This window comes from Porites lutea, chromosome 13 (genome assembly GCF_958299795.1).
Source record: "Porites lutea chromosome 13, jaPorLute2.1, whole genome shotgun sequence".
Lineage (NCBI taxonomy): Eukaryota > Metazoa > Cnidaria > Anthozoa > Scleractinia > Poritidae > Porites > Porites lutea.
In genome coordinates, this window is record NC_133213.1 from 9,671,309 (window position 1) to 9,697,214 (window position 25,906).

At 37.6% G+C, this 25,906-nt stretch overlaps 1 protein-coding gene and 2 non-coding genes across 3 annotated transcripts; 1 reads left to right on the forward strand and 2 right to left on the reverse strand.

The window, feature by feature from the left end:
- The first annotated feature begins 528 nt into the window (after nt 1-528).
- Trnav-uac (transfer RNA valine (anticodon UAC)) lies at nt 529-601 on the forward strand. Its single transcript has one exon. It is a non-coding gene; the product is annotated as a tRNA-Val (tRNA).
- Nucleotides 602-1,158: 557 nt separating this feature from the next.
- Trnad-guc (transfer RNA aspartic acid (anticodon GUC)) lies at nt 1,159-1,230 on the reverse strand. Its single transcript has one exon. It is a non-coding gene; the product is annotated as a tRNA-Asp (tRNA).
- Nucleotides 1,231-5,839: 4,609 nt separating this feature from the next.
- On the reverse strand, nt 5,840-14,672 carry LOC140922686 (uncharacterized). The gene is made up of 9 exons (XM_073372681.1): nt 14,481-14,672; nt 13,790-13,864; nt 12,861-12,935; nt 12,023-12,085; nt 11,420-11,566; nt 11,097-11,156; nt 7,697-7,813; nt 7,101-7,156; nt 5,840-6,100 (listed from the first exon to the last, which is right to left on the reverse strand). The coding sequence occupies exons 1-8, from the start codon at nt 14,581-14,583 to the stop codon at nt 7,128-7,130; spliced, it is 669 nt and encodes a 222-aa protein (XP_073228782.1). The 5' UTR covers nt 14,584-14,672; the 3' UTR covers nt 5,840-6,100; nt 7,101-7,127.
- Between the last annotated feature and the right edge of the window lie 11,234 nt (nt 14,673-25,906).

Consider the following 25,906-nt stretch of genomic DNA (forward strand, 5'->3'; position numbering starts at 1 on the left):
CCATAGTTATTAGAGGAGACTGGTTATGAAAAGCGGCAAACATCAATGATTAAAACAACAGTGCTGCAGTTTACATTGGAAGCACCCTGAAAGTGCACAATCCTTTGTTTTCTGTTGGCAAATTGTTAAGGAATAAATTAATGCAACGTTTTTATTGGTCAATACAATCAAAATGATAGGAATTCTTTTGAACGTTGTGCACTTTCAGGTCCACAAAAACATATAACAAAGGAGTCTGACGGGTTTCATAACCATTCCTCTCAATTAACTATGAACAAACTATAAATATTATCGAGAGCTTCGCTTTTAGCCCTGGCAAAATCTATATATTATAGACTGTAAAATTAAGTAAGTTATAATTTCTTACCCCGCGTCTTTTAAACAAGCTTCTGCTTCTAACGTGCGAAACAGCAATGACCAACAGCACAACCAGCAATACGACCTTGGAACTTACCATCTTCTTTTCGTTTCACCACAAGATTACTATTTTGAAAAGAAGAAACAATATTAAAAAAGGCTAATTTGGTGGTTTCCGTAGTGTAGTGGTTATCACGTCCGCCTTACACGCGGAAGGTCGCCAGTTCAAATCTGGCCGGAAACAATTGTTGCATTTATTTTTTATTAATATTTTTATTATTTTACGATTTTTCTTCCAGCAGTTTTAAAACTCGCTCTTGAAATCGAATAAATTAGTTGCGCCATGCAAGTTTTTTTGTTGTACTGATAATAAGAGGCCAAATGTTGTTACAATTGCCGTGTGAAAAAAAATGAATTTGGGAGGATACGGTCGTTGGATGCCCCTGCAATGCTTGTTCTGCAACGCCAGTGTACTAAAGAGACGATGATTGAATAACTCAAAATATCTGATCGATTTGAAAAAAGAAGCAATGTTGATTAACAGTCAATAACTGATACTAGGAAGTAACCAACATTTTAACTGATAATTGGTGAGAAATGGCCCACTGGAAAAATTTTTAAGACGGAATCCATCAGGAAATTGAGTAATTTTAATTAATATCGCATACTTTTTTCCACATTTACATTTACAATAACGCTGTAGTTTTCTTCTTACAGTTTGAAAATGAAAACGTGGCGTCGAAATAAGATAATTTATTTCTATACTGGTGGGTAAACAAAATGATAAACAAAAAGTAAGTCCTCCCCGGCGGGGAATCGAACCCCGGTCTCCCGCGTGACAGGCGGGGATACTCACCACTATACTACCGAGGACTTTCGTACACGTCTACGCAATATTTTTTAATACTATTTTATAATTGTTCTCTTTTCTCCTGTAAGGAACTGTTCTCCTCTCCTCGAGTCAAATGCAGGATATAACATAAGACGTTAAAATATGTAATATATCTTTGCTTATTTTTCCCTCGGATTCTGAATTACAATTACTTTTCCGTTTTTCAACCAGGGAAATTTGCGTTTTAAAATCGATTGGGCTTGTGGATTGATTAAGGGTTTATTTGTTTATTTTAAATAAATACCTGTTTATTTACAGGATTTCTTTTTTTTATTATTTCGAGCTTGTAACTTTTTTAAGTTCGATTCAAGTGTATTAAAGCAACTGCAACCTTCATCAGTAGACCTGCACCGTTCGAAACCTCTTATTTCACTAGTGCCCTTTACTCTGCACCTCCATTGTTTTCAGAGATAGGGGCATTGTTATGTTACAATCCCTATTGTTTTCCCAGCTAATCATCAAAAACAATCTTTCAAAGAGGTGCGGGATCGCCCACCTTCGTTATATAAATCAAATGTACGGCCTTGTTTCAGTCAAACTTTACAGCATGTTACTATGGTTACCCTCTCTTTTGCTAAGAATGTAGACGAATGTTTTGATTGTACTGCAGCTATTCAGTTCAGAAGTTTCCATCAAGTTCGTCAACGAAAGCGCCGGAAGATGTGGAAAATTTGTAACAAAATTTGAAAAGCACTACAATTATTGTGTATTTCGGTTTGTTGCTGTGAACAAAAATTGTTTAAAATTCAAGACAGTTTCTCGAGATCAATCAGTGACAGAGTGGAGTAATTACATCTTGATCATAAATCAACATATTGAAAAGAAAAACGAAACAAACCTTTCTTTTCATTCACGGCAGATATTGCAAACGTTTGCCGTAAATGATTAAATATATATAGTCAGGAATTCCATTTGGGTGCCCCTCTACTGAGCGAGTTTTCCGGGCAGTGAGTTTCCACTCTATGATGATGTCGAAAATGTGTCGGCATATATACGAAGCAAAAAGCATGTGCGGGACTTACTAACAGCGATTGATCTGTGATACTTGCCTATTACCCGCAAATAACTATTGTTGTCAAATGCAATCTTACAGCCATGACTGAATAATCAAATATCATGGCTACATAAATGACGATGTTTCTCCCGCGTTTATAACGGATAAAACTCAGTTTTTGTTCATATTTTTAAGTCTTGGAAAAGAGCTGCTGACCGAGGATCTTATAAATCGCTTAAGTGATCTCATGGTGTCCTTATAATTACACTGAAGAAACGCTAAGTATATGGAGTTGAGAACAACACTAACAGAAGAGATACTGAAAATTTTCTCTAATTTTTAGTCTGGATGTATAGAGAAACGTTAAGCACTTAAACTGATAGGTCATAATAAAAAATGTTATATATCTAAAGGAGGGAAACACTATTTAGTTTAAATATAGTAAATATAATAAATAAAGAAACGGTAAAATAATGAAACAGAAATGAAAACAAAATTCAATATTGTCGTATTCAATTGCAAGGTATTGTACTAATTACTTATTTTTATCTGCATTTAATACTCATATATATATCGTTTGTTACCTTTCCGTTCTGATATAAACCGTGAAAGCCTTTTAGCAGTACATTTCTGTTTTAAATCTTAATGGATAAAAACTTCAAAGTGTAACCATTCTGATAAAAGCTATTTATTAGCGGTACGGCATGCACTATTTAATTTGCTGTACATGGTCAAGACTCCAACAAAATTTGGCTGAGTAGTAAGCTGGTGTTTGTCGTATTTAGTGCCTTAGTTAATTTTCAGTGGTTGGAAGACTAAAAATATGATATACATAAAAAGTAAAGTAAAGTAAATTCTTGCTACAATCTCTTATTTCATGTACAAGGTGGTTCTACCTCCTGATCGACTTTGAGGGAGGGATTCGTAATCATCGAACCGATAAACCGTTTTGTTATGCTACGGTATAGCGAATTCTTGAGTGTCGGAGTGGATCTGAATAGTCAAAAAGTGCGGCTATTTATGGTCAAACGAAATCCTCCGCGAACAGTACTTTCCCTTCGAACTTTTTTGCTATGTTATATGCGGTAGTTTTAATGATTCTCGACTCTTGATTTTTATGATAGCAATCAAATGTTGGCTATTCTGCAGTTCTCGTCTTCGATGATGTCGATGATGGTTGAAATGCATGTTTTAAATAAATAAAACAGCTGAAGAGTAGAATTTCTGTGGCGCTACAGTTTTCCATGCACCATTATATATATAAGGCTTTAACTTTTACGTCTTAAAGCAATCATCAGGGAAGAGAAACCAATTTCAACCAATTTAAACTTCTTAAAGTACACACTTTTCAATCCTACCTTTTTAAGAACACAGAATACAACTGGACAAGAAGGTGCAGCTCTTCTAAACAGTTTTATGGTAAAAGTAAAATGATGTTTGAGGAGTTTCAGAATTATTTGCATTTCTAATTTCTATCTACGAAGTTCATTCCAACCGCGACGCACTTATCGCTATGGTAAAGGAGTCACTTGGAATAGATCGCTTTGCTTCCAGGAGAACGGAAGTACAAAGAAGGTTTTGTGTAGACCTCAAAAAGCCAGTTATTACTATCATTAATTATTTTTATTTAATATTTATTATATTTATTATTTTCAGGAACTCCTGGCCGGCACCCGCATCGCTGCCTGCAGACGAGGCTGCGATTATAAATTGGGGATTAGACCATGGAATCCGCGGGCGGATATCCCGCTCACATTTTCCAAATATGGTTAATAAGCGCCACTACGCCAGTTGATTGTGAAGAATTAGTCGAGGAATTAATGCCAGTCAATAATGATAATGATAATGATAACGATAACGATAACGATAACGATAATAATTATAAAAGTAAATTATAATATTATCAGAATCCTTTGAGGCAATTTGTTTAAAAAGCTTTATAACTCTGACAATTTTATACGTAGAATACTGTCAGACCACAACAAGATAACATTTGCCATAAAATATCTTTCCATGTCACACTAAAGTAATGACGTCATTAGTCATGTGACTATTTCCGAAATAGGTTTTTTTGTTGCGGTGACAAGCTTTTATTAACGAGTTTAAAAAAAATAGCATATTTGAGGTTTTAGTTGTGTGGGGCATTTAAAAATAAGCAGTTGACGTCCGGCATTGAAAATTTAAGGGGGTAATGAACTTGAGCGAAAAAGTCTGGAAACTAGGCTGAGGGGAGTGTAAATAGTCAACCTTAAATCACACGGAGGAGAAAATTTGCGGTAAAGTAATATTCTACCTGATTTTTTTCATGACCAAAAGAGGGACATGACGTTATTAGTCACGTGTTCCAAGCGTTTTGAATGTTTTAGTTCGTTTTTCAAATACCTTTTTTGTCATAAATTGGCAAGTTTTTGCTGTTTTTCTCAACAATTATTTACACTGTATTGTCTCTGAGTAATTATACTTATTCCATTTTCAAAGTAGAACCAAACGAAGACTGAGCCAGAAGTTTTAAAGTTGCTTAAATTGACCAATATTAGAATTTAAAATTGAAAAGGAGACCTACTCCTGAGAATATTGTAAAATCCTTTTAATTTTAAAATTCGAGACGTAACTACTTCGAGATGGGACGTCTAAATCAACTAAATTCGACAGTTTCAAATAAAATACGATTTTGTCGAATGTGCGACTGAAACAGTCCGAAAATTCGACTTAGGATTAACATTTGATCTAGAAGTCGCATTTCACATGTGCCGATTATAGAAACCCTTATCCGATCTTGAGACTGGGAATATTTACAACAAACGGAGTTAATTTGGCACCATCACATCCGACTTCTGAATCAACTGCCGTCAATTACTTTCATCGACTAAAATAGGTGTTCGGCACTCGTAAGAAGTTCCACGTTTGAAAGGGGCCTAACATGACCTAAGTTTCAGCTTAGTGGTTTGAAGGCTGTTAGTAAGTCATTGTTTTCTTTTTAGTAAGAGCAATTCGTATCTCTACTCTTTGTAAATCCATTTTATTAATCGGCTTGTGCCGCGACTTAACTTAATCAGCTGTAATAGTTGATTTTACTTTCTCTTTGACATGATTTGTATGTCACTGGACATGATTTGTATATAAAAAAGCACGACCAATTCATCCATTTCAACAAAAGCAAATGGAATCACTTCTCACTAAAGCGGACAACCTCGAACTGTGACTTCGTCGTATAAATATGCGCCACCGAAGAGAGACGAAAAAGCTAACCCTTTTAGATCAAATTATTTTAAGCTTTAAACTCGGAGCTTTATATGGTGTAAAATAATTATGATTTACTATTACCGGTATCACAGTAATAATAATAATAATGATAATAATAATAATAATAATAATAATTTGCGCCCGGCTGATGCACAAAAAGAACACCAGCATAGACTGATAATAGAGATAATAATAATAATAAAAGGCAAGCTTCACACCGCAATAGCGTGTTTGCTTGTGTGTCGACTTCTATTTTATTATTATTATTATTATTATTATTATTACTATCATTTTTTTTATTATTTTATCCCTCAATTTTCCAAAGCGGTCTCTAGGAAAAGACAAGTCAGCGATATATTGTACAACAAAACATCAGGTTTATTCCGTTATCAAAGAAACGCATAACAAAAGCTTACTCCTGAGCCAGTAAAGCGGTAGCAGCACTTAGCAACCGACAAAAAAAGTGCGTTACATATTGAGGTTAATCAAGATTTATTAGTCCTAAACAATAAGAGGTTACTTTAATTTCTTGTAAAATACATCTTTACTCTCGTGTCATGTTCGATTTCAAAAAATTTAAAACCATTTCAGTAGTTAACTGCCTTCTCTGTCTCCTGAAAGGAACAAAAGAAAAAGAAGTAAGCAATCGTTGTCTATTGCAGAGGAACTTCTTCAAATTATTGTTTTCAGTTATTCTGAGATTGAATTAAGTAGTTACAATAATTCTTGTTTGTTTGTGTCTTGTTGCATTTTACTACCAGTTATTATTATTATTATTTTTTTAACTGGCATATTCTACATGCAGCTGTTTCTCAATTCTTGGTATGCAACCACGTGAAAAAGGCAGCCATGTTGGGGGTCAATACAATAGAATTTTTTCTCGAAGAATTTTCATGAAAATAGAGTTTAGTTCTCAGAGGAGAGAAATGCTTTTGTTCTTGACTACCAACATGGCTGCCGTGACGTCACTTGCAACGCAGTAATATCTCACGAAATCGATTTGAACAAAAGAGGCTGTAGGTACTTTGATCTTAATTTTGGTGATTTTTATCAAGAAGTTAGAGAAGCCTAACCATAAATGACCTAATAAACGCCCAATTAAGCAAGAAAGAGAAAAATCATCTAATTCATTCAGTTTATTGCTTGATTAACAAGGCTTTGCGTCAAATGTCAAGTTCAAAGTTTGGTTAGACTAAAGATGGTAACAAAGTAACCCTGAGCGAGGATTCTGACATCGATGTTAAGACTCTAAAGAGAAATACGGACCTTGAGACGGCCAAGACGTATCAGTTGATGGAGTGGATATTCTACTACTTTTAAACTCTCTTGATGTTTTTACCGAAAGCATATTAGTTTTATTGACGGCTTGTTAAAACAATGAGAATAAACGCCTCTCTCTTATAAACGCCTGGCCAAGGTATCTATTAAATACCCCGCCCTACGTTTGTACCCCTAAAATTAAATAGACACCCCGGGCGCTTTTTAGGTAATTTACGGTACTCTTATGTAACAGAAACACTTTAGATGAGGGTTGCTATCAGAAAATAGACACTTACTGGGTAAAGGATACTAAATCGAATCATTACTGTTGACGCTAATAGCGCACAAACTCACCTTTAAAAGTTTACGTCGGAGAGCAGTTTAATACAAACACAAATTGTATACCACACCTAAAAATTAAAAACAAAATCAAATGATTGTCTTGATCAATTACCCTTATTTACTCCTAATGAAGTGTAATGTAAGGTCGTGGATTATGGGACAACCAGACATGCTGTCTTTACATGATATATGAAATGAGGCATTTTTACGTCATAGTCGTGCAGTGACGGCAAAGAAATGTACATGCAAAGTTGCAAGAAATGTACGTGCAAAGTCGTTGTTTTGTGCATTGCTTTTTTGATGCTCTCGTTGTCGTCACCGTCGTGGAATCTTAAAGTCCCTAATGTGGCGCTACACAAGTAACAACCTTCTTATCGAAATCCAACTTACGGAGCAAAATAGTGTTCTTGATTAATTACGCTGCCTGTACTTGATGTTTTTCGTCAAACTATAATTAACTGTTATTCGAAAATTGAAGGCGTTTGTCGAAAAGTACAAGCATTATATGGTAAAAAATTAATGACAAAATTTGGGTGTCATAAATTTTTCATTGTAAGTAACCCGTTCTCGTCCAATCGTTGATCGACATTTTTTTTGCATGTACTTACGGTTACAAGTCTTGCTACAGTACTCCCAGATATGACGATGATAAGCATGTCGTTCTTCCACTTTGCAATCAGGTTCGTATTCTTCACACTTTTTGTCTTCTATCTCATTAACGCAGTCTGAATATGGAAGAAAATAGAAACAGTGATTTAGAATGGTTGTATTTCTGTGCCATGCCGCAAATATCTTCAAACATGGATTTGGATTTTCATGGATTTTCCAACATGGGCCCATCTTGCCCAACCGGGATTTCCCACGTTGGTCCCGCAAGAAAACGTTCATTGGCCATTTCTTGCCAACCTTTTTCGGTAATGTTGGCTGGCCTCATTCTTTTTTTGCGTTATTACTGACTTTGATCTTGTCTCGGTCTATAAAAACGCAAAAAAAAAATTTCTATATGATCTATCTACATAATATATCTCCAGCCGAATGTTGGAGAATGTAACCGCCAAATAGACTTCTTTCTTCGAGCAATTTTTTTTTTTGGGGGGGGGGGGTAAATAAAACCAACCTTCGAGGAGCCAAAGAAAAAAATAGGAGTGCAACCATTGCTTTTTGTCTCCTTTCTCCCTCCTTTCTCCCTCCTCGCTCTTTCCTTTTCCAGTCAGTAATTCTTTTCCACTCAAATGGTTGCACATCTCGCAAAGGCTAGTTGGTAGTTCTAAATATCTATGTTCCTTATCTATATATCAATATCAAGCCATCTCGTACTCACTCTTGCCTAAAAGGTATATTTTATGATAACGCTCATTAACTCTGATAGCGTCTTATCGTCACCTCAAACAATAACTAACGGAATGCATTTGTCTGAGCAGGAACATAATATACATGTTGCAACACACGGATTATAGCCAAGTTTCAAACCGAGAGGCGCTAGGAAGTTTTTTTTCTTTGTTTTAAATATGCTATAGATTAATGTTTGCATTTTTCTAAGTACTGGACTTCAAGGCGTTGTATTTAACATGCATGTGCCGAATATACTGCAGATTAGCGAGAACAATATAGGTTTCCACACATGAGCAGTCGATAAAACAGACAGATATAATTATACATTGTAACTATCTCTATATTTCCAGGTTTGGAAAATAAATCAAATAGAGTTGGATTTCATTAATCTTGACTTTCAGTACTTCAAGGTCGTTGTCGAGACCTCGCTGAAAAAAAAAATCCTAGCCGAATTCAGCTTCGAATCACGCTATGCAGGCGCAAAATAAACCCAAGAAATAAATCAAATTGGGCGCACGTAAAATGCGACGTATGAACAGGGCCTTAGTTACAGTATAACGGGTATGCATGGATGAAGAAACAACATCACCTTAACATATTTAAATTTGTAACCAGTAACTAAGCTTTTTCTTCACCTTCCTATTGATCGATGCCCCGAGCGGCGACCGGTGCCAGTAAATTTTCAGTGTCCACTAAATAGCGTATCTCAAAGTGTTCATTAGAGACATGAATATTTCATGACGAAAACGAGATTCAATTTCAAGTTTTCGTTTTCTTTTTTTTTTTTGGCATATTCTCTAAAAGTTAATACCCCGGAAAGCTTAATTGTTCTCAAGTGTTTTTCAGCAGAATAGTTAACACAGTCAATTTTGTTGGAGAAGGTTAAGCCCTCTCCGATCGAAAAATGATAAAACTTATACAGTCGACTCTCTGTGAACGGACACCTCTATAAGACGGACACTTCTGTAAAACGGACACTTAAAGTTGGTCCCTGCCTTTCTTTACTCCTTTTATTTGACTCTCTATAAGACGGACACTTAGTGCCGGTCCCAAAGGTGTCCGTCTTATAGAGAGTTGACTGTCAGTAATATTTGATAACCTGTTTCAATAGAGACCTTTAGCTTCGGGGACGAGAACGACTACGAATGGGAGATTTGACTCTGAAAGTTTTTTCGCGTATTCTAAAAAAAATAAACACCCCGGAACGCTCCAAGAACTTTTGATTCACCCGAAAAGTTAGCACTGTTATCTTTATTGAAGGAGTTAAGCCCTCTCCCAAACGCAAAATGACAAAACCTCTAACATTTGCTAACTTTTTTCCGCCACTACGACATTCTTGCTAAAACTCGTAGGTGGATGACGGCTATCGCGTTTCCTGCCAGAATGACTCTGGTTCGCGCGCAAGCAATACTTTATGTATTGATGAGAAAATCTTGTACTCGTAGCTCTTCTCGCCGTAGAATCTAAGGACTAGTTATTTAAACAGGGTTTAGCCATTGTTTATCAAAACCGCGTTCTAAGTCATATTTTTCAGTTTACCGAACGCTTCTATGTTAACACATCAGTGTGCGTATTGTCAATGTTTTACATTGAAAAGATGCGATAAATTCAAACTAAGATGCACTGGTCATGGAGGTATGTATAGTGCGCATTATTTTGGAAAAATAAGCATAACGTCAAAACAGTGAATGTTGTAACGCAGATTTTTGACAGGTTCGCAGGATAGGTTTGTCTTGAAATTTTAAGATGTTGCAGAGAATCAATCTTAATGAAAGTTTCAGACCTTATTATATACATTATGAAGATTATGTGAAGAGATTTTAAAAAAATTCGTTCCAGTCGTTTCAGAGATATACAAAAAAGCGTTAAAAGTCCAAATTTTGAATGAAGTCGCACTTATACAGGTGGTGAGAAAACCGGTTGGTTTTCAAGATCGTAAGAACGAAAATACACCAAAATTTCCTAGCATCAAAATATGATATTAAGCAGCATTCTGACGCTACTTAAGAATAATTTGAGTCATTTATAACGTTTTTATTAAATAATCTATCACGGCTATTGAAAATTTAAGGTTTGAAATACATTTTCGATTTAGTCGAATTCAAACATGCAGAATTTTTTACTTCTTACGGAGATTGTTTGCTAAACACCGAACTTTAACTTGTTAGTGTTGAATTTTCAGTAGCTTGTCTAGATCACATAAAATCCGGCTTTTATCAATTTGAAAGTTTTTTGTTTATCGTTATCATGGTAACGTCGATTTTACTTTAAACGACATTTTCACAAATTTCGATCCATAGCCAATTACCGGTGAAAATTTTATAGCGATCGGACAAGGAAAAAACCGCTTTTAAGGCGATTGAAAAATATCGGTACGGCCTCTGAAAAACTGTAGCAAAACACCTTAAATAACCGACCCACAAAGGTCTCTATTCTTTCTAAAACCCGTGTAGAATGGCGACGGCTATCACTTTTTCCTACGAAAATGACGCTGATTCACGCGCGCGCACTACTTAGTATTTGAGCAATTATCGATCTTGTAGTGGTCCTCGTGTTACGTTAGAACCTGAAGGTTTTTATTACTCTGATTTCAATCAGATACAGTTATGTATATGTCTGCAAATTAATACGAGGCAAATCGATTACTAAGTTACACTGCATGGCTTGAATACTTACTTATTCCTGGCGCAGGAGGCTTTGTAGGCTTAACCTTAGAGGGACCGATTTTATCTGCACCTATGTAAAAATTAGAAAAAAAAAGTCAGAACTAAGTATAATGGACAGTTCAATGGAAATTGAAATGGAAAGAAAAAAGAGAGAGCATAACTGCAGTGCAATTAAGCTGATATTTGTTACAGAAGTCAACTCAAAGTGCAAATGCAGTCTCACTTAACGATCTTACCAAAAACGGGACTGTGAACAGTCTGGCCTGTCGAGCGATTACTATAAAACTACGGGGACCTATTTCCCTAATTTGCCGGGCTGTGAACTTCACTTACAGTTATCCGCGTTACACGTAAATCGGCAGAGATCCTTGGCAATGTGTTTGGCAGCTTTTGCATAAGGAGTGGTTAGAGTTGTATGCAGGTACTCGCAGGTGCCCTCATCCTTGGCCCAATCACAATGGGGATGATAATCCTCGCAGTCTGCGAAATCAAATACCAACGTATTCAAAGTATTAATTATATCTGCGCAAAGATAGTCTGTATAAAGGTGATATTAACCCTATTCCTGCTACTGGGGGGGAGGACCTCTGGAGTCCGCCATCTATCGATCTTACGGAAAACATTTTAAGGAATGGCCACTAGATATGATGTCGTAAATAGCGCGAGGTCATTAAAGCCATTTTTGAGCCCTCAAAAACGAGGTTTTCGCTATTAAAGTAGTACCAAAAGCCACTAAAGGTTTTTTTGTCACATACTTTAAACGTCCACTTCAGGCATGAAAAATGCATCCTTACCAGATTCCTTGCATACAGATGAAAATATAAAAATGAACTTTCCGCGGTAAAATCCTAGTTGGCAGCCAAGAATTCGGCCGTTGTGGATGACGTCGCGATTATCACGATCGAGGTTCAGAGTAACACATATTTTATATCTTACCTGGTTCACTTTTTCCCTCATCGAGCATTCGTTTTAAATGGAACTCTCTCATATCATTTATGGCTGAAAAAAGAAGAAATGGTAAAATCAGTATATTTTAAACCCTAGTTAAGTGCCAAGAATGGTCAACATCAGCTGACATCAACTTTCGCCTAACAAAATCAATGCATTGTCAACAGAAGTTGATTAAATGATCGCCAAAAGAGGAATTCAATGATCTTTTAACAAATTGTCCTAGCTAATTTTTAATGGAAATGTAAAGAGAATCGAGGAACCTGTATGAGGACATGGCTATGTTTATTAAGGTTTCTGGGAAACTGCCCACTTGCCCCTCCCCTAAGCTAACATTAACACTTACTTCTCACTTAGGGCAAAATGTTGGCTTAGGGGAGGGGTAGGTGGGCAGTTTCCCAGAAACCTAATTTGCTCCGATTCCCCCATACCACTGATGGTCCTGGGATTTGTGACTTAGACGGTGTTCACATTATACCAGATAGCAAATGCGCCAGCAGAAAAATCAAACCTTGGGCGCGATTTCTGTAAGCGATTTTATATGAAAAAGTGATCTCAATAAAGATTATTATCATTATTATTTTAAGAATATATTTTATTTGACGTTCTAATCTAAGTTAAATGATGACAGGTCTGAAAACGGGTGTGGATTTTAAAAGCCTGGTCTGACAAGGGGTGTGAAAAATGACATTTTTTGGTCTGAAATAGGGACAAGATTTGGAGAACCGGGCGGCACACCCCCACCAAGAATTCCCAGGATTACCCTCCCCCCCTGAACCTTTAACAGTCTTAACTTTAATTACGAGAAGTTAATTAAAAATCCTACCTTGCAGCAGTCTGGTATCATATAAAGGGTGTGAGCTGAACATAGGTTGATCAGACTGCCTAAATCGATTCAGTTCTGCAAAGTTAAAATCATGTATTGAAAACAATTTATGAGTTGGAGGCGGGAGGGGAGCTTATTTAGTACGTTAAATACCGGCATAAAGGCTAGAAATTCTACAGAAACGAAACTGCCACGCTCTATATTTGACCATGAGTTGTCTAAGCTTTTCTTTTCTTTTTCATTTGGTTATCTCTGAAAGTTTTTGTCATTTATTTTTCCTCAGAGTTATCAACGCTTATGTGATCTACCTTTTCGGAGTACGTCGCTCAGTAGTTCCGTCAAAATCACTTCAATCTATGCTAACACGAGGTCGCATACAATAAGCAAGTGACTCAAACAAGTAGATTACGAAGAGAATATGAGAGGGGCGAGAACGAGGACCAGGCTAGATTTGACCTTTTAAAAATAACCTTTATAGCGTTTTATTTCGTTTTCTCCAAAAATAGTTTCCCAAGTAAAGCTCCATTTTACCTGGTTTTTTTTTTCACCAGAAAAGTTAAGATTGTTATTTTTGATATTTTTATTGAAGAAGGTTGGCTGAACCCTTTCTCGATCGCAAAATGATAAAAATTCAAACGTACATTTGATCAGTTGCTTCCGTTCCTAGTCTGCTGCACAGCCGTTTTTAGTGTCGTCACGCAATGCTCCTCCCCACAGTGGGGAGGAGCGTTGCGTGACGACACTAAAAACGGCTGTGTAGCAGACTATTTCGTCCCCGGCTTCCGTCAAAGCGACATTTTCGTGGCAACTAGTAATGAAGACAGCTATCACGTTCCTGCCAAATGACGCTAGTTCACGCGCGCACTTCTGAAGTATTGAGACTCGTCTTAATATAATCTAATTAAATTTTTCTAATTATTTAACCTCACCTTCATACTTTCTGGCATCATACATACGGTTTGAGCTGAACATAGGTTGATCAGACTGCCTTAATCGATCCAGTTCTGCAAGTTAGAATTCATGAACTCTAAATATGTCTGGATGCGTCTTATATCAAGCACGCGCGTGAGTACACGCAAAAGAATATCAGTCCTTTTAACCTTTGTGACCTAAAATCTGATCATGATCTATTTGTATAAAAAAATTACAGCACATTACGGCGTGATGGCGGCACTTTTTGATATCTTTTTTCCCCGAAAGGCCAAGTTGTACAACGCTAGGCTGACTGAGAAGAACGTACAACACTCGAATACACGCGCGCCGTCGGATCTAAGTGAATATTTCGTGAGCTAAAGTTTGGAACAATAGAATTCAGAGGAAACTTTTTTTTTACATATTTACATATTTATCGCTCAAAGTTTTGCCTATTTTACTTTTTTCTTATACTAACACCGCAGTCTTAGCAGTTTGTTCCATGACCAGCACAACTACTGTTCACAGTTACACTTTCTAACGATTTTCCTTGCTCGCAAAAATACAATCACCAACTGAAGGTTGTTTACCCAAAATTCTGCCATTAGAAAATTACGAGAAAACGCTCTCGCTGTTGATTCATAGTTGACGCCGAGATAAACCTAATAAATAAACTTGTTAGATTAGACTGTTATGATATAGGGGTACCTCTTTCTCTGAGTCTGTCTCTGAGAACATCTCGCAGGGTGTAGCTTTGTACTTCGACGAAGACCAAAAGCGCAAGACAGGCGATAAGGAGTGCTCTGTCCATCGTCCAAGGAATTTGCTTGCCAAACGCTTAAGAAAAAGACGCTACTTGTGAACTGAAGAACTTAGCGTCGCTGGATCTGAATGTAGACAATGTGATACTGTCTATTTTATATGGCTATCATGTTGATTGACAGTTAGTGAACGCGACCGGATCTAACCTTAAACCTGAACAATCATTTGAAGTATAAATTACGCGACGCTCAACAAGTGGCTGGCTGCCAAATTTTTTCCGTTTTATTAAAAGAATTTCGCCGCTTTCGTTTGTCTCCAAAAACCGTATTGTGAAAGAAAACGTGCCTTTCGCAGCGCGATTCATGAGTGGCACTCATTCTCAAAGGTGATTTGGAGGGTGGGTCGCAATGCAGAAATTCTTTGTCTACTTTGAGGCGTTTCTGGAAGTCCTCTCCCCTGCTTACTTCATAGCACAAGCCTCATTGTTATGATATTTATTCCAGCAGGTTACAACTTAAATGACAGTCAGATGAAATTCTTTGCAATCGATTTTTTTGTTTTTATTAGGCAGATCGTATCTAGAAAAATCAAAGACCAGGTGTATGTTAAACTATCAACTTTTACCGTATTTTACTTTCAAAATCTGTTTCTTTTTTTCTTCACGCACTTAAGTTGAGGGGAACCATTGAAGTATTACATTTACATAGTTAAAATCCCTGTTAGAAAATTCTATGAAATGTTAGGCATGGTGTATTTTAAAGGGCTAGATCTTTTTTTTTTCCACAATCTGAACGCTGTTCTCTGAGACATTGTCTGGTGCATTGTTTATACGGGCACAGCCCCGAACGTATACATCAAAGAAACAAAACTGAAGCACGTCATATAATTGTTAGTCAGACATTTTGAGGGAAAGGGATGTTGTTTCAAAGAGAGTTAAAAAGGAATTTAAGAGGCTTGTAAACTACATGAATTCTTTAAATTGAGAGTATTTTCTAGAATAGAATGGTTGAGTTTTCTTTGGTGTAATGCGTATAATTATAACATATATTTTTTTAAGCGCCTCAAAAGGTCAAAAACTCTAGCTATCATAGCAGGAGACATTCCTTTTTTAGCTCTTACAGACGTAAGCGAGCAACTCAGATATGCTTCATGGTGTTAAGGTGATTTTAAAATATTTGCGCGAAAAAACGTGAACTCGAGGTTAACAGCAGAGATCTTAATTGGACATCATAAAATCAGCAATTTGGATACATTAGCCGAGTGCCACTATTATTGCGTGGCGAGTGAAATAAGGCTCTGGGGTTTTGACCTTTTGTAATTCAAAAGCGACAGATCAGGTGTCACCTGGTTTTGTTCGCTGGGTTGCCAAAATTATTATCTCAGTCACTAGAGCATTTGACAATTGTTGGCCAGTAGAATTTCTTTCTTTCTTTCTTTCTTTGTTGTTGTTGTTTTTTTGTCAAAATTAATCGCCCGTGTGTGGTTGCCTTAGAAACATTGTACACAAAAAAAGGCCTGAAGATGGTTTGTTTTGTTTTGTAAAAGGCTTACGTTTAATTTTCATTGGATTTATGTTATCTCTGTTTTCCGTACCTCCGCGTGGGCAGAAAGAATGCGACGCGAAAACAAAAAACATAGCGTCGGCGTCCACAACGCCGGGTATACTGTTTCAAAAGCATGTCCTGTGTGAAGATTCAAAAACAAATGATCAAATCAAGTGGTTTACTGCGAGAGACGCCTTTTCTGTAAGGGCAAAAGGGCAGAACTTGCTTCCAAGTGACCGATTATTTTCACTATTATCGCTGATACAACAACGTTTTTGCTAATATTTTAGGATGAAAGGTCACGCTATACTCGACTAGAATATCACGCGATGGAGCATTGACGACCAAGGATAGGCCTATAAGTTCGCGGTGCAGCGCTCTACCAATTAAGCTCACAAGCCAACTGGGAGCAGGTCGATCCTGTTCACTCAAAGCTAATCAATCAAAGACATTCGACCGTGTGTACACCTTGGTAGTAACAAGATGTCAACAGAAGTTCGTTTACAAACTGATGCAGTTGCGTTTACACCGGAAAGATGTTTTCCGTAAGTCGTTGACGAAACTAAATGGACTCGTCTGAACATAGCCTCTTTGCATTCAGAGTCCTAGATAACTGTGGTCATTCAAATCGGAAACATCTTCAGCAACAATTTCATATAGAACTGAGACTCTGTATCGGAGAGCTTCTGACAAAATCGAAGTTGCGAGGATCGCCATTTTAATATCTTAAACGATTAAGCGAGGATCCGACAAGATTAAACAACTGATTAAGAAACGATCGCATTGCATTGCCATTCTAATCAAGTTTGATAACATAATCAACCAAAAAGTGTGATTCACGTTCAGAGTTTTAAACCTAGCTTTTTTTTTTGTCAATTTCCTTGTTTTCGCCTTCGTGGCCGGAGCTGTTCAAGCTCCACGCAAATTGTAAAATGATGTTTGGATATTTTCTTTCAACGCTCTCAAGGTTGAAATTGAACTTGAAAGGGCAACCTTGCTTTAATAGCAGCCTTGGCCAAGACGAATTTCTACATGACCGCTTTAATTAATTTAGAGTGGTCGGAAATATCCAACTTCCTGAATAAGCAAATTCAAAACATAATTTGGAAGAAAGAGAATTCTAAAAGTCTAGGAAATAACCGTAGTACTGTTGTTTTTGTCACCACATGTAGGATTTTTAACAGACTAGTAGCTTGTTAACTAGATAAGCAAAATATATTGTGGGTTAGGACCAAATAACAGCCAAACATTTCTTGCTAAAGGTTAGAATTTAAGAGAAGTGAAGGAATGGATGATCATCTTAAATTTCGAGCATGAAATTGCAGGGGCTTGTTTGAAAGCCTGACATTACTTCCCTTGATAACGCCCAAATATCACAAATACCAACCTAGCTACCGATTGCCCTTTTAAAAAAAATCGTGCTTGATCTATTAGAGGGCATATCTATAATTTATAATGTCCGGTTTTCTAATTAGCAAAGTATGTGTTTCGGCTCGTAACAGAATTGAAATTCAAGAGACCACAAAAACGGCGACATCATAGGATGATTACAGAAATGGGCTTCTGACGAAGCTGTCGAGTTTTCAAATGCCTATAATCCTTTAACCAAATTTTGCTTTATTGCCCACAACTAAGTGCTGGATACAGACGTTGAGATAAGCAGGGGGGCGGTCATACAGACCCTGAGACAAGGGGGGGGGGGCAGTCTCCAAATCTTTTTCGGCCCCTCGTGCCTCGGTTTGGTCTAAAAATAAGGGGGGGACCCGAGGCCCCCGGGCCCCTCCCCTAGATCCGCCACATATCATGAATGGGGTATCCCGATAGGTATTTGTTAATAAACGATAAAAAAGGTTTAGTTCATAAATATGATTTACATATGTCCAGTGGAAAAGAAGAAATAAAATTCATAAAACAAAAGAAATGAAATGTATAACATCTATAGTACCATACACTGCAACACAAAAGCGTAAGTTTAAAAATTCAAAACATAAGTTAAATGTAAATGTATTATAAAACTGTGTTTATTGAATACATACAATGACTCACGCTGATAACATAAGGACGTTAGGCTGTAAGGTTCGACTCTCGGCCGAACCGACGAATACTGCCGAGATGTCGCTCTTGCCTTCGTCCCATAGTACTGCTAAATCGCTCTAGATTTCTCGGATAACGACGGCAAATTAGGCCCTAGCTCATGGGCTATAAAATCTTGAAAAAACGGCTTAAAAATCTTTCCAAGATTTCCCCCAAAAAATCTTTAGTCTAATCTCTAAAAATTCCATAAAATTCCTAAAGTTCTCTAAAAATCTCTTAATGTTGAAAACACCGGGTGGTTTTAGCCGAAAATCCTATGCTAAGGCCTGAACTAACAGTGATGCAAGGAATGCTGGATTTAAGGAGATTAAAACCTCTAACTGTTACTGCGAGAGAATCCAGAATCCTTCAGGGTTTTTGTGACGAAAAAAAAAACCTTTGAATTATTCCAAGTTTCAGGCTTTTTTGGCAAAATATTAACATAAAACCTTGACTGAAATATTCTCCGGGCAGCACTTCATCAAGGGGCAAGTTGTGTTGTATCGAGTTTTTCCATCTCTCCTATTTGGCCAACGAAAGGGAATCTTGATTCCGGAATCCGCGAAATTTTTGCTCGTGGAACCCGTAACTCGCGGGGAAAACTTTGCTTGTGGCATCCGGAATCCTGGGCTTTGGAATCCCGAAAACAACTCAAGAAATCCGAATCCCACAACGATTGGAATCCGAAATCCAAGTTCCACTGACAAAGACTGGAATCCAATGCCTGGAATCCAAAATCCCCGGCGTGGAATCCAGAGTCCAAGACTTGCTTGGATTCCCTTACCATGGGGCGATTCCCAAGTCTATAAGCTAAATATACCAAACAGAAACAGTCTTTCATATTATGTCGAAAAAATCAACGTCTTCTATTGTCACGTAACAATTGGAATTTGTGGAAGTGTCATACTCCACTTGTCCCATGCCATTCACTGTTACTGCTTCTGAGAAGAAGCAACGCCATCTCTTAGAGCGATCGGATGGTTCGCCATCAAACAAGGCATACACGGGAGCAGTGCAACCAGCTTTTGTCTTACTTTGGCAATACTCGTTTCTTTCTTCTGCGGCTATTTCATCTGCAACAAAGTGGCAACAGAGGCGAATCTTGTTAGAAAAAACTGAAACCTCGCCATTGACAATGTCACTTCCGTTCTTGATTCTCGGGGTTCTTTGTATGTTAATGGACATTAACCGGATCAAGTTTGTTTGTTTTTTTTTATCTGCTATAAAAAGTGAAGGTTGCGGGCTATGCATGATAAAATACAAGAGTGAATAATGAGACAAAGATGGAATATTAGGGCGTTGGCCGGGGTATGTGAATTTCACTTAAGTTATTTTTAGAGATTGAAATTAAACGGAAGTCTAATTCCTGAGACGTCCGCAGATTTAAATCACTTTTTTGGAACGTCACGCGCCCAGGCCCACCCGCGGCTCCCTCAAAGCGAAAAATAAATAACACTGTAATAACGAATGGTGAATTCTCTCTTGAAAACACTGAATAAACGTTATAATTAGCAGACTTCTACGGAAACTTCCGATTAATTTCAAGCATCTAATTGGTCTAAAGATAACTTTGATGAAATTCACTTATCCCAAGGGATAGACTGGGCGTTTCGCTCTCCGTCCATTATTATTCTCTCTCGTAAAACTTTATCAATCAAGACTAGGATTGAAATGCACCACTCACTAAATATAACAATCAGGACGCTGTTAAAGTGCACAGCCTTTTATAAACGATATATCAAACAACAGTGGACGAATAAGGGAAACGAAACTTCGTGATCAAAAACAAACCGTTGCGAGACAAACCATAAACAAAACTGTCGCAAACCGACAAATTGTAATATTCTTATCCAAGACAGTATAAACACCTTGTAAATGAACCAGGGTTAATTTCTCAGTAAACTTAGGTTATGTACGTTCACACTATGCTGGACAGCTGATCGTGTCGTAACCTGCGGCGAAGAGCGAGGAGAAACGGATGTTTTCGCAGGCTAATCGTTGCGCCACCAAAGGCTATCCACGATAGTGTGAACACCTATCCGATATGTGACTCTCTGCTTTAGAGATTGGCGCTGCGCAGCTTCGCTTTGTCGCAGAAATTGCGCCGCCACAACCGTTCTTGTGTGCGAACAGAAGCCCTAGTCGGCATGATTTTTGTGGCGACGCAAAAGCAATCCTGTATGATGTCAGCAAAGTCTTAGGCTATGTTCACTCTCTACCGGATAGCTTTTTGTGCCGCCACAAGCTCAACCGGTATAGTATCGGGGGTGGCCAACGAGAATACAGTTCAAAACCACTTAAATATAGCATTGTTAAACGTATTTTAGTATTTAAGCGGTAGATATGGGCATATTTTTATCCCCTAAAAATTTTTCATCTGTTCGGATTTCCTAGCTGAAAGTCCTAGTGATCCGAAAATTATAGGGATCAAAACTCACATTTTCGAAAATTTCAGCCAGAAAAAGGGCTCCCGAAAATTCCAGGTGATCTTTTTAGGGTAAAAATCGGTTAAAAATTTGCAATTATACCATTTTTTAGATGTTCGAAAATCCCAGGAGAGGCAGGCAAGTTAGAAATTCTACAACAAATGCTCCGAAAATTCTAGATCTCAAATCGTCTTCCGAACAGATATTTTCCGAAAATTTACGTTGGGTGCCCCTGTAGTATGAACACCTATCCTATACGTGACTCTCCATTTTAGAGATCGGCGCGGTGCAGTTTCGCTCCGTTACAGATATCGCGCCGAAATCACAATTCTTATGTGTGAATAGAAGCCCTCCGGTATGATTTTCGTACCGGCGCCAAAGATATTCGGTATAGGCCAACGGATCGGTGGATTTCGAAAATGTTTTTACCCTCATTTCGGATTCAAAAAGAGATTTTAACGGGTTTTCAGATGCTGGAATTGCAATAGATTGCGCATTCTTCCAATCTGTAGGCTTGGACTTTGCGTGTAATAAAAATATTTTTGCCTGATCAGCAGATGCACACATAATCTTAAACCCCCACCCCCACCCCCCACCCTCTCTTTCAAGGGGCGGTTACTTACCTGGTAAAATACACTCTGCTGGGGCTGCCTTACTAACGCTTCCCGCCATTATAGCTTGGGATAGCGTCATCCAGTGTAGCCAGTTTCCACCAGTAGCATCGCAACCGCGGTACATTGCAGGAATTACGCGATCATCTTGATTGAGCTTTTTGGTCCAAAAATTTAGATGGCTTATTTCACCCATGAAATATTCGCCTGATTTGAACTCAGATGCGGATGAGTGTCTTACTCCCAGCAATATCTTGCCACCGGACGAGATTTCCTGGCAAAGTTATATAATAATTATAAGTGTGCGTTATTGTATAGGTCGGAAAGTTGGGACATTAACCACTGCACTGGAAAAAAGATCTTGCTGGCTGGCTGCTAAACAAGGCTTCTACGTGCTGCCTTAAACTTAAGCTGGAAAGATCATCTATCTAACAAGGAACTCTACGGGGACTTGCCTCCAGTTTCTCCAAGTCTCCAGATAGTTCGGCTGTAGTTTAGTGGCCACTGTTGGAGAAGCAAGTATGAGACTATTTCCTAACTTCTTCTCTGGGAACCAAACAAGGCAGACGCTCAAGGGGACGCCCAGCAACAACATTCATCGACCAATTAGAGAGTGACATCATGGCCAACAGACAGAAATGCGACCGACTTATCAAATCGGTGCGGGTGCACCCGAAAACGATAGATAGGATTACAAGGCGCGAGATCGAGTGGTGTGAATTGTGGCTGGATTTGGTAGCGTTCTTTTAATGCTTGGGTATTTAGGGACGTAGACTCGCTCCACAAAAACGCAAAACGGTCTAAGTCGAACAAACTGGGTCAATAGAGGATCTATTATTTGGCTCAAAATATTCAATTTCCTAGCGAGCACAAAGCGGCCAAACTTGCTAGAAGGAAGCCGATCAGTGCACAGCTGTGTTCTCTTCATCTTCATTCTCGAAAGTTATACCAACCCTCGACATCGTCTCGCACGGTCTGGAAGGGTATTGACTGGATACTGGAATTAACCGTAACATGGTGCGGGATTCTGGAAAACGTAAAATTTCTTGATGGGATAAGGGATTCAAATGCTACTCGGGAATCGGGATTCGCTAAAATCTTGACATGGGATGCGATACTGGAAAAAGAAACGGTACTTGGGATAGAGATGACAGAAGTTCGAGATACGCGATAGTAGTGAAAAAGGCCCGGGAATGGGGGATCAGGACCAACCCCGCCCCCCCTACACACACACACACTCACATACCCTTCCAAAAGCTGGTCTCAGGTTAGCATAACTATATGGAATTTCCCCAACACCCTCCCATGTTTATACAGGGCTATAGACTGAAACAGCTGAGAAAACGTTTTCTATTACTAAAATACTTTTATGTTTACATCGTGTGTACTAGTGTACCTGATCAACCGCGAGGTTCTGAGATCCAGATTTCTCGGCTACTCCATTGAAAAAAAGCTGCCAATTTCCTCCATTTCCCCATGTAAAACAGACATGCTGCCAACCAGTTAGCGATAGAAAACCGCTATAGCTAACAGTCCTAATTATCAACATACAATTAAATTATTATTAAGTTATGAATATATGAAAATCATATATGAGAACTGCGGGCTGAAGAATTAGATGAAAGTCAAAACCATCGCAGTTATAGACGCAACTTTTGCAGTTGCGAAAGAAGAACCTGAAAAAATTCAGGCTAGTACACTCTTTTTTTTATATAAGAATGTTGCTTTTCGGCCCAGGCTGAATATTCTTATTTTTTTGCCGATTTTAGGCTGAAAATATTCTTGTATGATTCTTAAATTATAGCTTATGACATTTCCGTTTTAGAATATATTGGGGTATCAAGTATAGTTAGTGCAGGTTTTTGCGCCTTGTTGGCAAGTTTTGCCGTTCAGAGGATGGAATAAGTTGAAGACATAATTGTGTGGTATTTACAGTTTTTGAACACACAAAATTACATCCTTTTCAAAACCTCAGCCTGGGGTTTATTCTTAAAATATTCTTAAAATTTCGCAAATTTCAGTCTCGCTATTCTTATAAAATATATTCTTATAGAAAAAAAAGAGTGTACTGGATTCGAACACTTGACCCCTGCGAAACAGGTGCACTGCTCTACCAATTAAGCTAACAAGGCAACCGGGAGCAGGTCGTTGAATTGGTTCGTTATAAACCCGTGAAAGAATGATGACCGCAGTTGTCTTAAGTCACGTCACATCTTAATTATCTGCGCATTTCGCGTTACCCATAAGTAGGTCGTTTTCAAATGACGTCACGCCGGCGAAAATGGTGTTCTAAAACAATGAAACCGCGGCCATGCTGGTGTACCAAGCCAATCCTCTGCAGTAGGAGTTAAACTCTTTGCTTATGAAAAAGGTCTCTTTTGTTATAGAAAAAATTGCATATTGCGTTGTAGGCCACATGAAATGAAAACGCTCTATACATTTCTATACAGTTTCTCTTGTCCTTGGGTTTACCCTAAGGCTTCATTTTATTTGGTCGATTTGCAAGGGATATGGTCATTTTGAGCCGTTTTGGTCTGGAAACGAGACAGTGAAGATTTTGCCCATTATAGACTGAAATCGCTTCCTTTAAGAAGCATGAGGGCGTATAATTTTTTTTTCTGTCAAATCCAAACGGATAAGAACTTTTTTCTTCAAATAGTACTAAAAAGGTAAATAAATAGTAATAAAAGATACTTAAGCAGCATCTTCACTTCAGTTGAACAATGAGATGGGTTAGCAGACCGAGTACAATTTTCACAAGCCAGTCCAAAAAACAGGACTATCAGTCCAATTTGAATTTTTTGCAGCCGCTGAATAGAAGCACTGAAGACTCATTTATACAGGGTCAGCCTCGACCTAAATTCACAAATACCGGCGAGGAGGTGCCTGAATTTGAGTTTAAAACAATAAACACAGTTGTACACAGGTCTTCTTCCGACTGGAATTTGTGAATACATTTACCTCCATTTGGTTCGAACAAATTCGAACCCAATCCGCTAGCTTTAAAAAAAAACGGAGAGGATCTTTTAGGGTCATAATTGGGTTGCTGAAATTGTTAAGGATGGGTAGCCAAAGTTGAATACTTTGTGTTTACTCCATTTGAACTCCCTAATTATTGTTAAAAGAAAATGGGTGTGATAGTGGATGCATATCACTCATTCCGCGTTAAGTGGGTAAAATGTGCTAAGGATTTTCGAAAAATCGAAGGTCAACAAATGAGACAATTAGTTTAACCGAAAGATGTATTATTGAAGAGTGAGAAACCAAAATTTGGTCAACATATCTTTTATCTATAAAAAGTTATAGCCTGTTATTTAATAGCATTTAGTGTGATATTTTGTATGGCTTGAAACAGCACATTGTTGCATTATATCTATGTTTTTTTCAATTTAGCGTACTCTGAAATGTTTAAAATGAAATCTATGGCAGGCTAAGATCTGAGTTTTACATTTTAGTCAAGTCAGTTACTCAAGGAATGAAAAAGTCACGTTGTTCTGCCATGGTGTACTTTGGTCTGACGTAACAAAATATTGAGAATATAAAATTGCTGTGTCTTTTTTAATGTTTTTTCTTTAAAAAAGCCGTCAGACTAAACATTGTTTTGTGTGAATGTGAAGGAAAGAAAGTGTTGTTTACCTTTATTATACTTGTTTGGAAACATGTGATCTAGTAGAAAACGAGTGATTATCAAATAAATTTCGGTAACGGAAGCTACAGAAGGTAGGTAATATTTCATTTCTCTTCCAACTACTTACTTTTGGGATTACAGACCATCTTAAATAACAATGCATACGGCTTATTCTTTTGAATTGAATTAATGCTAAACAATTTTGGACGAATTTTGGATTTTTGGGTGGAACGAGGCTAAAAACAACAAAATGAGCAAAATAAATTGAATTGAAAGAAAAAAATTAATAGATACATGGTAATCTGTTAGAATTCGTACAAGAATTGTAATACATGAATATTGTAAAGTCCATTCACAGAAAAGAGGGTTGAACTAGCGAAAACAGCTTCAGATAATCTACTTCCTGTTTTGTGTAACCTCCGTTACTTAAAAAAAAAATTAAAATGATCAAGAAGCCTGTCCCATTTTCATCTTATATTCCTAAATTGCCTAGAAATACTTCAAAGGAAAATAAACTTCTTTAAACTATGCAAAAAAAAACTCCGCGAACCATAAACTCAGCTAAAATTCCCTTATCACACTTGACAGAGAGGTATCTCACCAATGGAAAACGTATGAGGGTGTACTTTAATATGACGAAATATTCACCAGATGTTATCAAGGCTTAAGTTGTTTGATGGGGCAATCGTGTGACAGCATTTCCCGAAACTTACCTGACGTTTATCTCATGTTTTAGAGACCGGACAAATTCTTGGTAACGGAAGTTACAGTAACGGAAGTTAAAATTCTACCTTTTCTGTTACATCTTTAAGTGAAATTAATAACTCGGAAAAACCAAACATACTCCATAATAATCCTCACTAGCTTCTCCGTCACCACAAAAATCAGCACGACCCACTTTTCATTTTTTCCTACTGTAATCTTAGTAACGAAAGTTACAACCTTAACTGTTCACCCTAAATCCTGCTGTTGTGAGATGCAATTTCTTTCCACAGGCTTTTGCTCTTCATTTTATGTATTGCGTATCAAAAAGAGAAAACTTAAGTAATATTAACCCGATGTAAATCATTCGCAATATTTATTTTTAGGC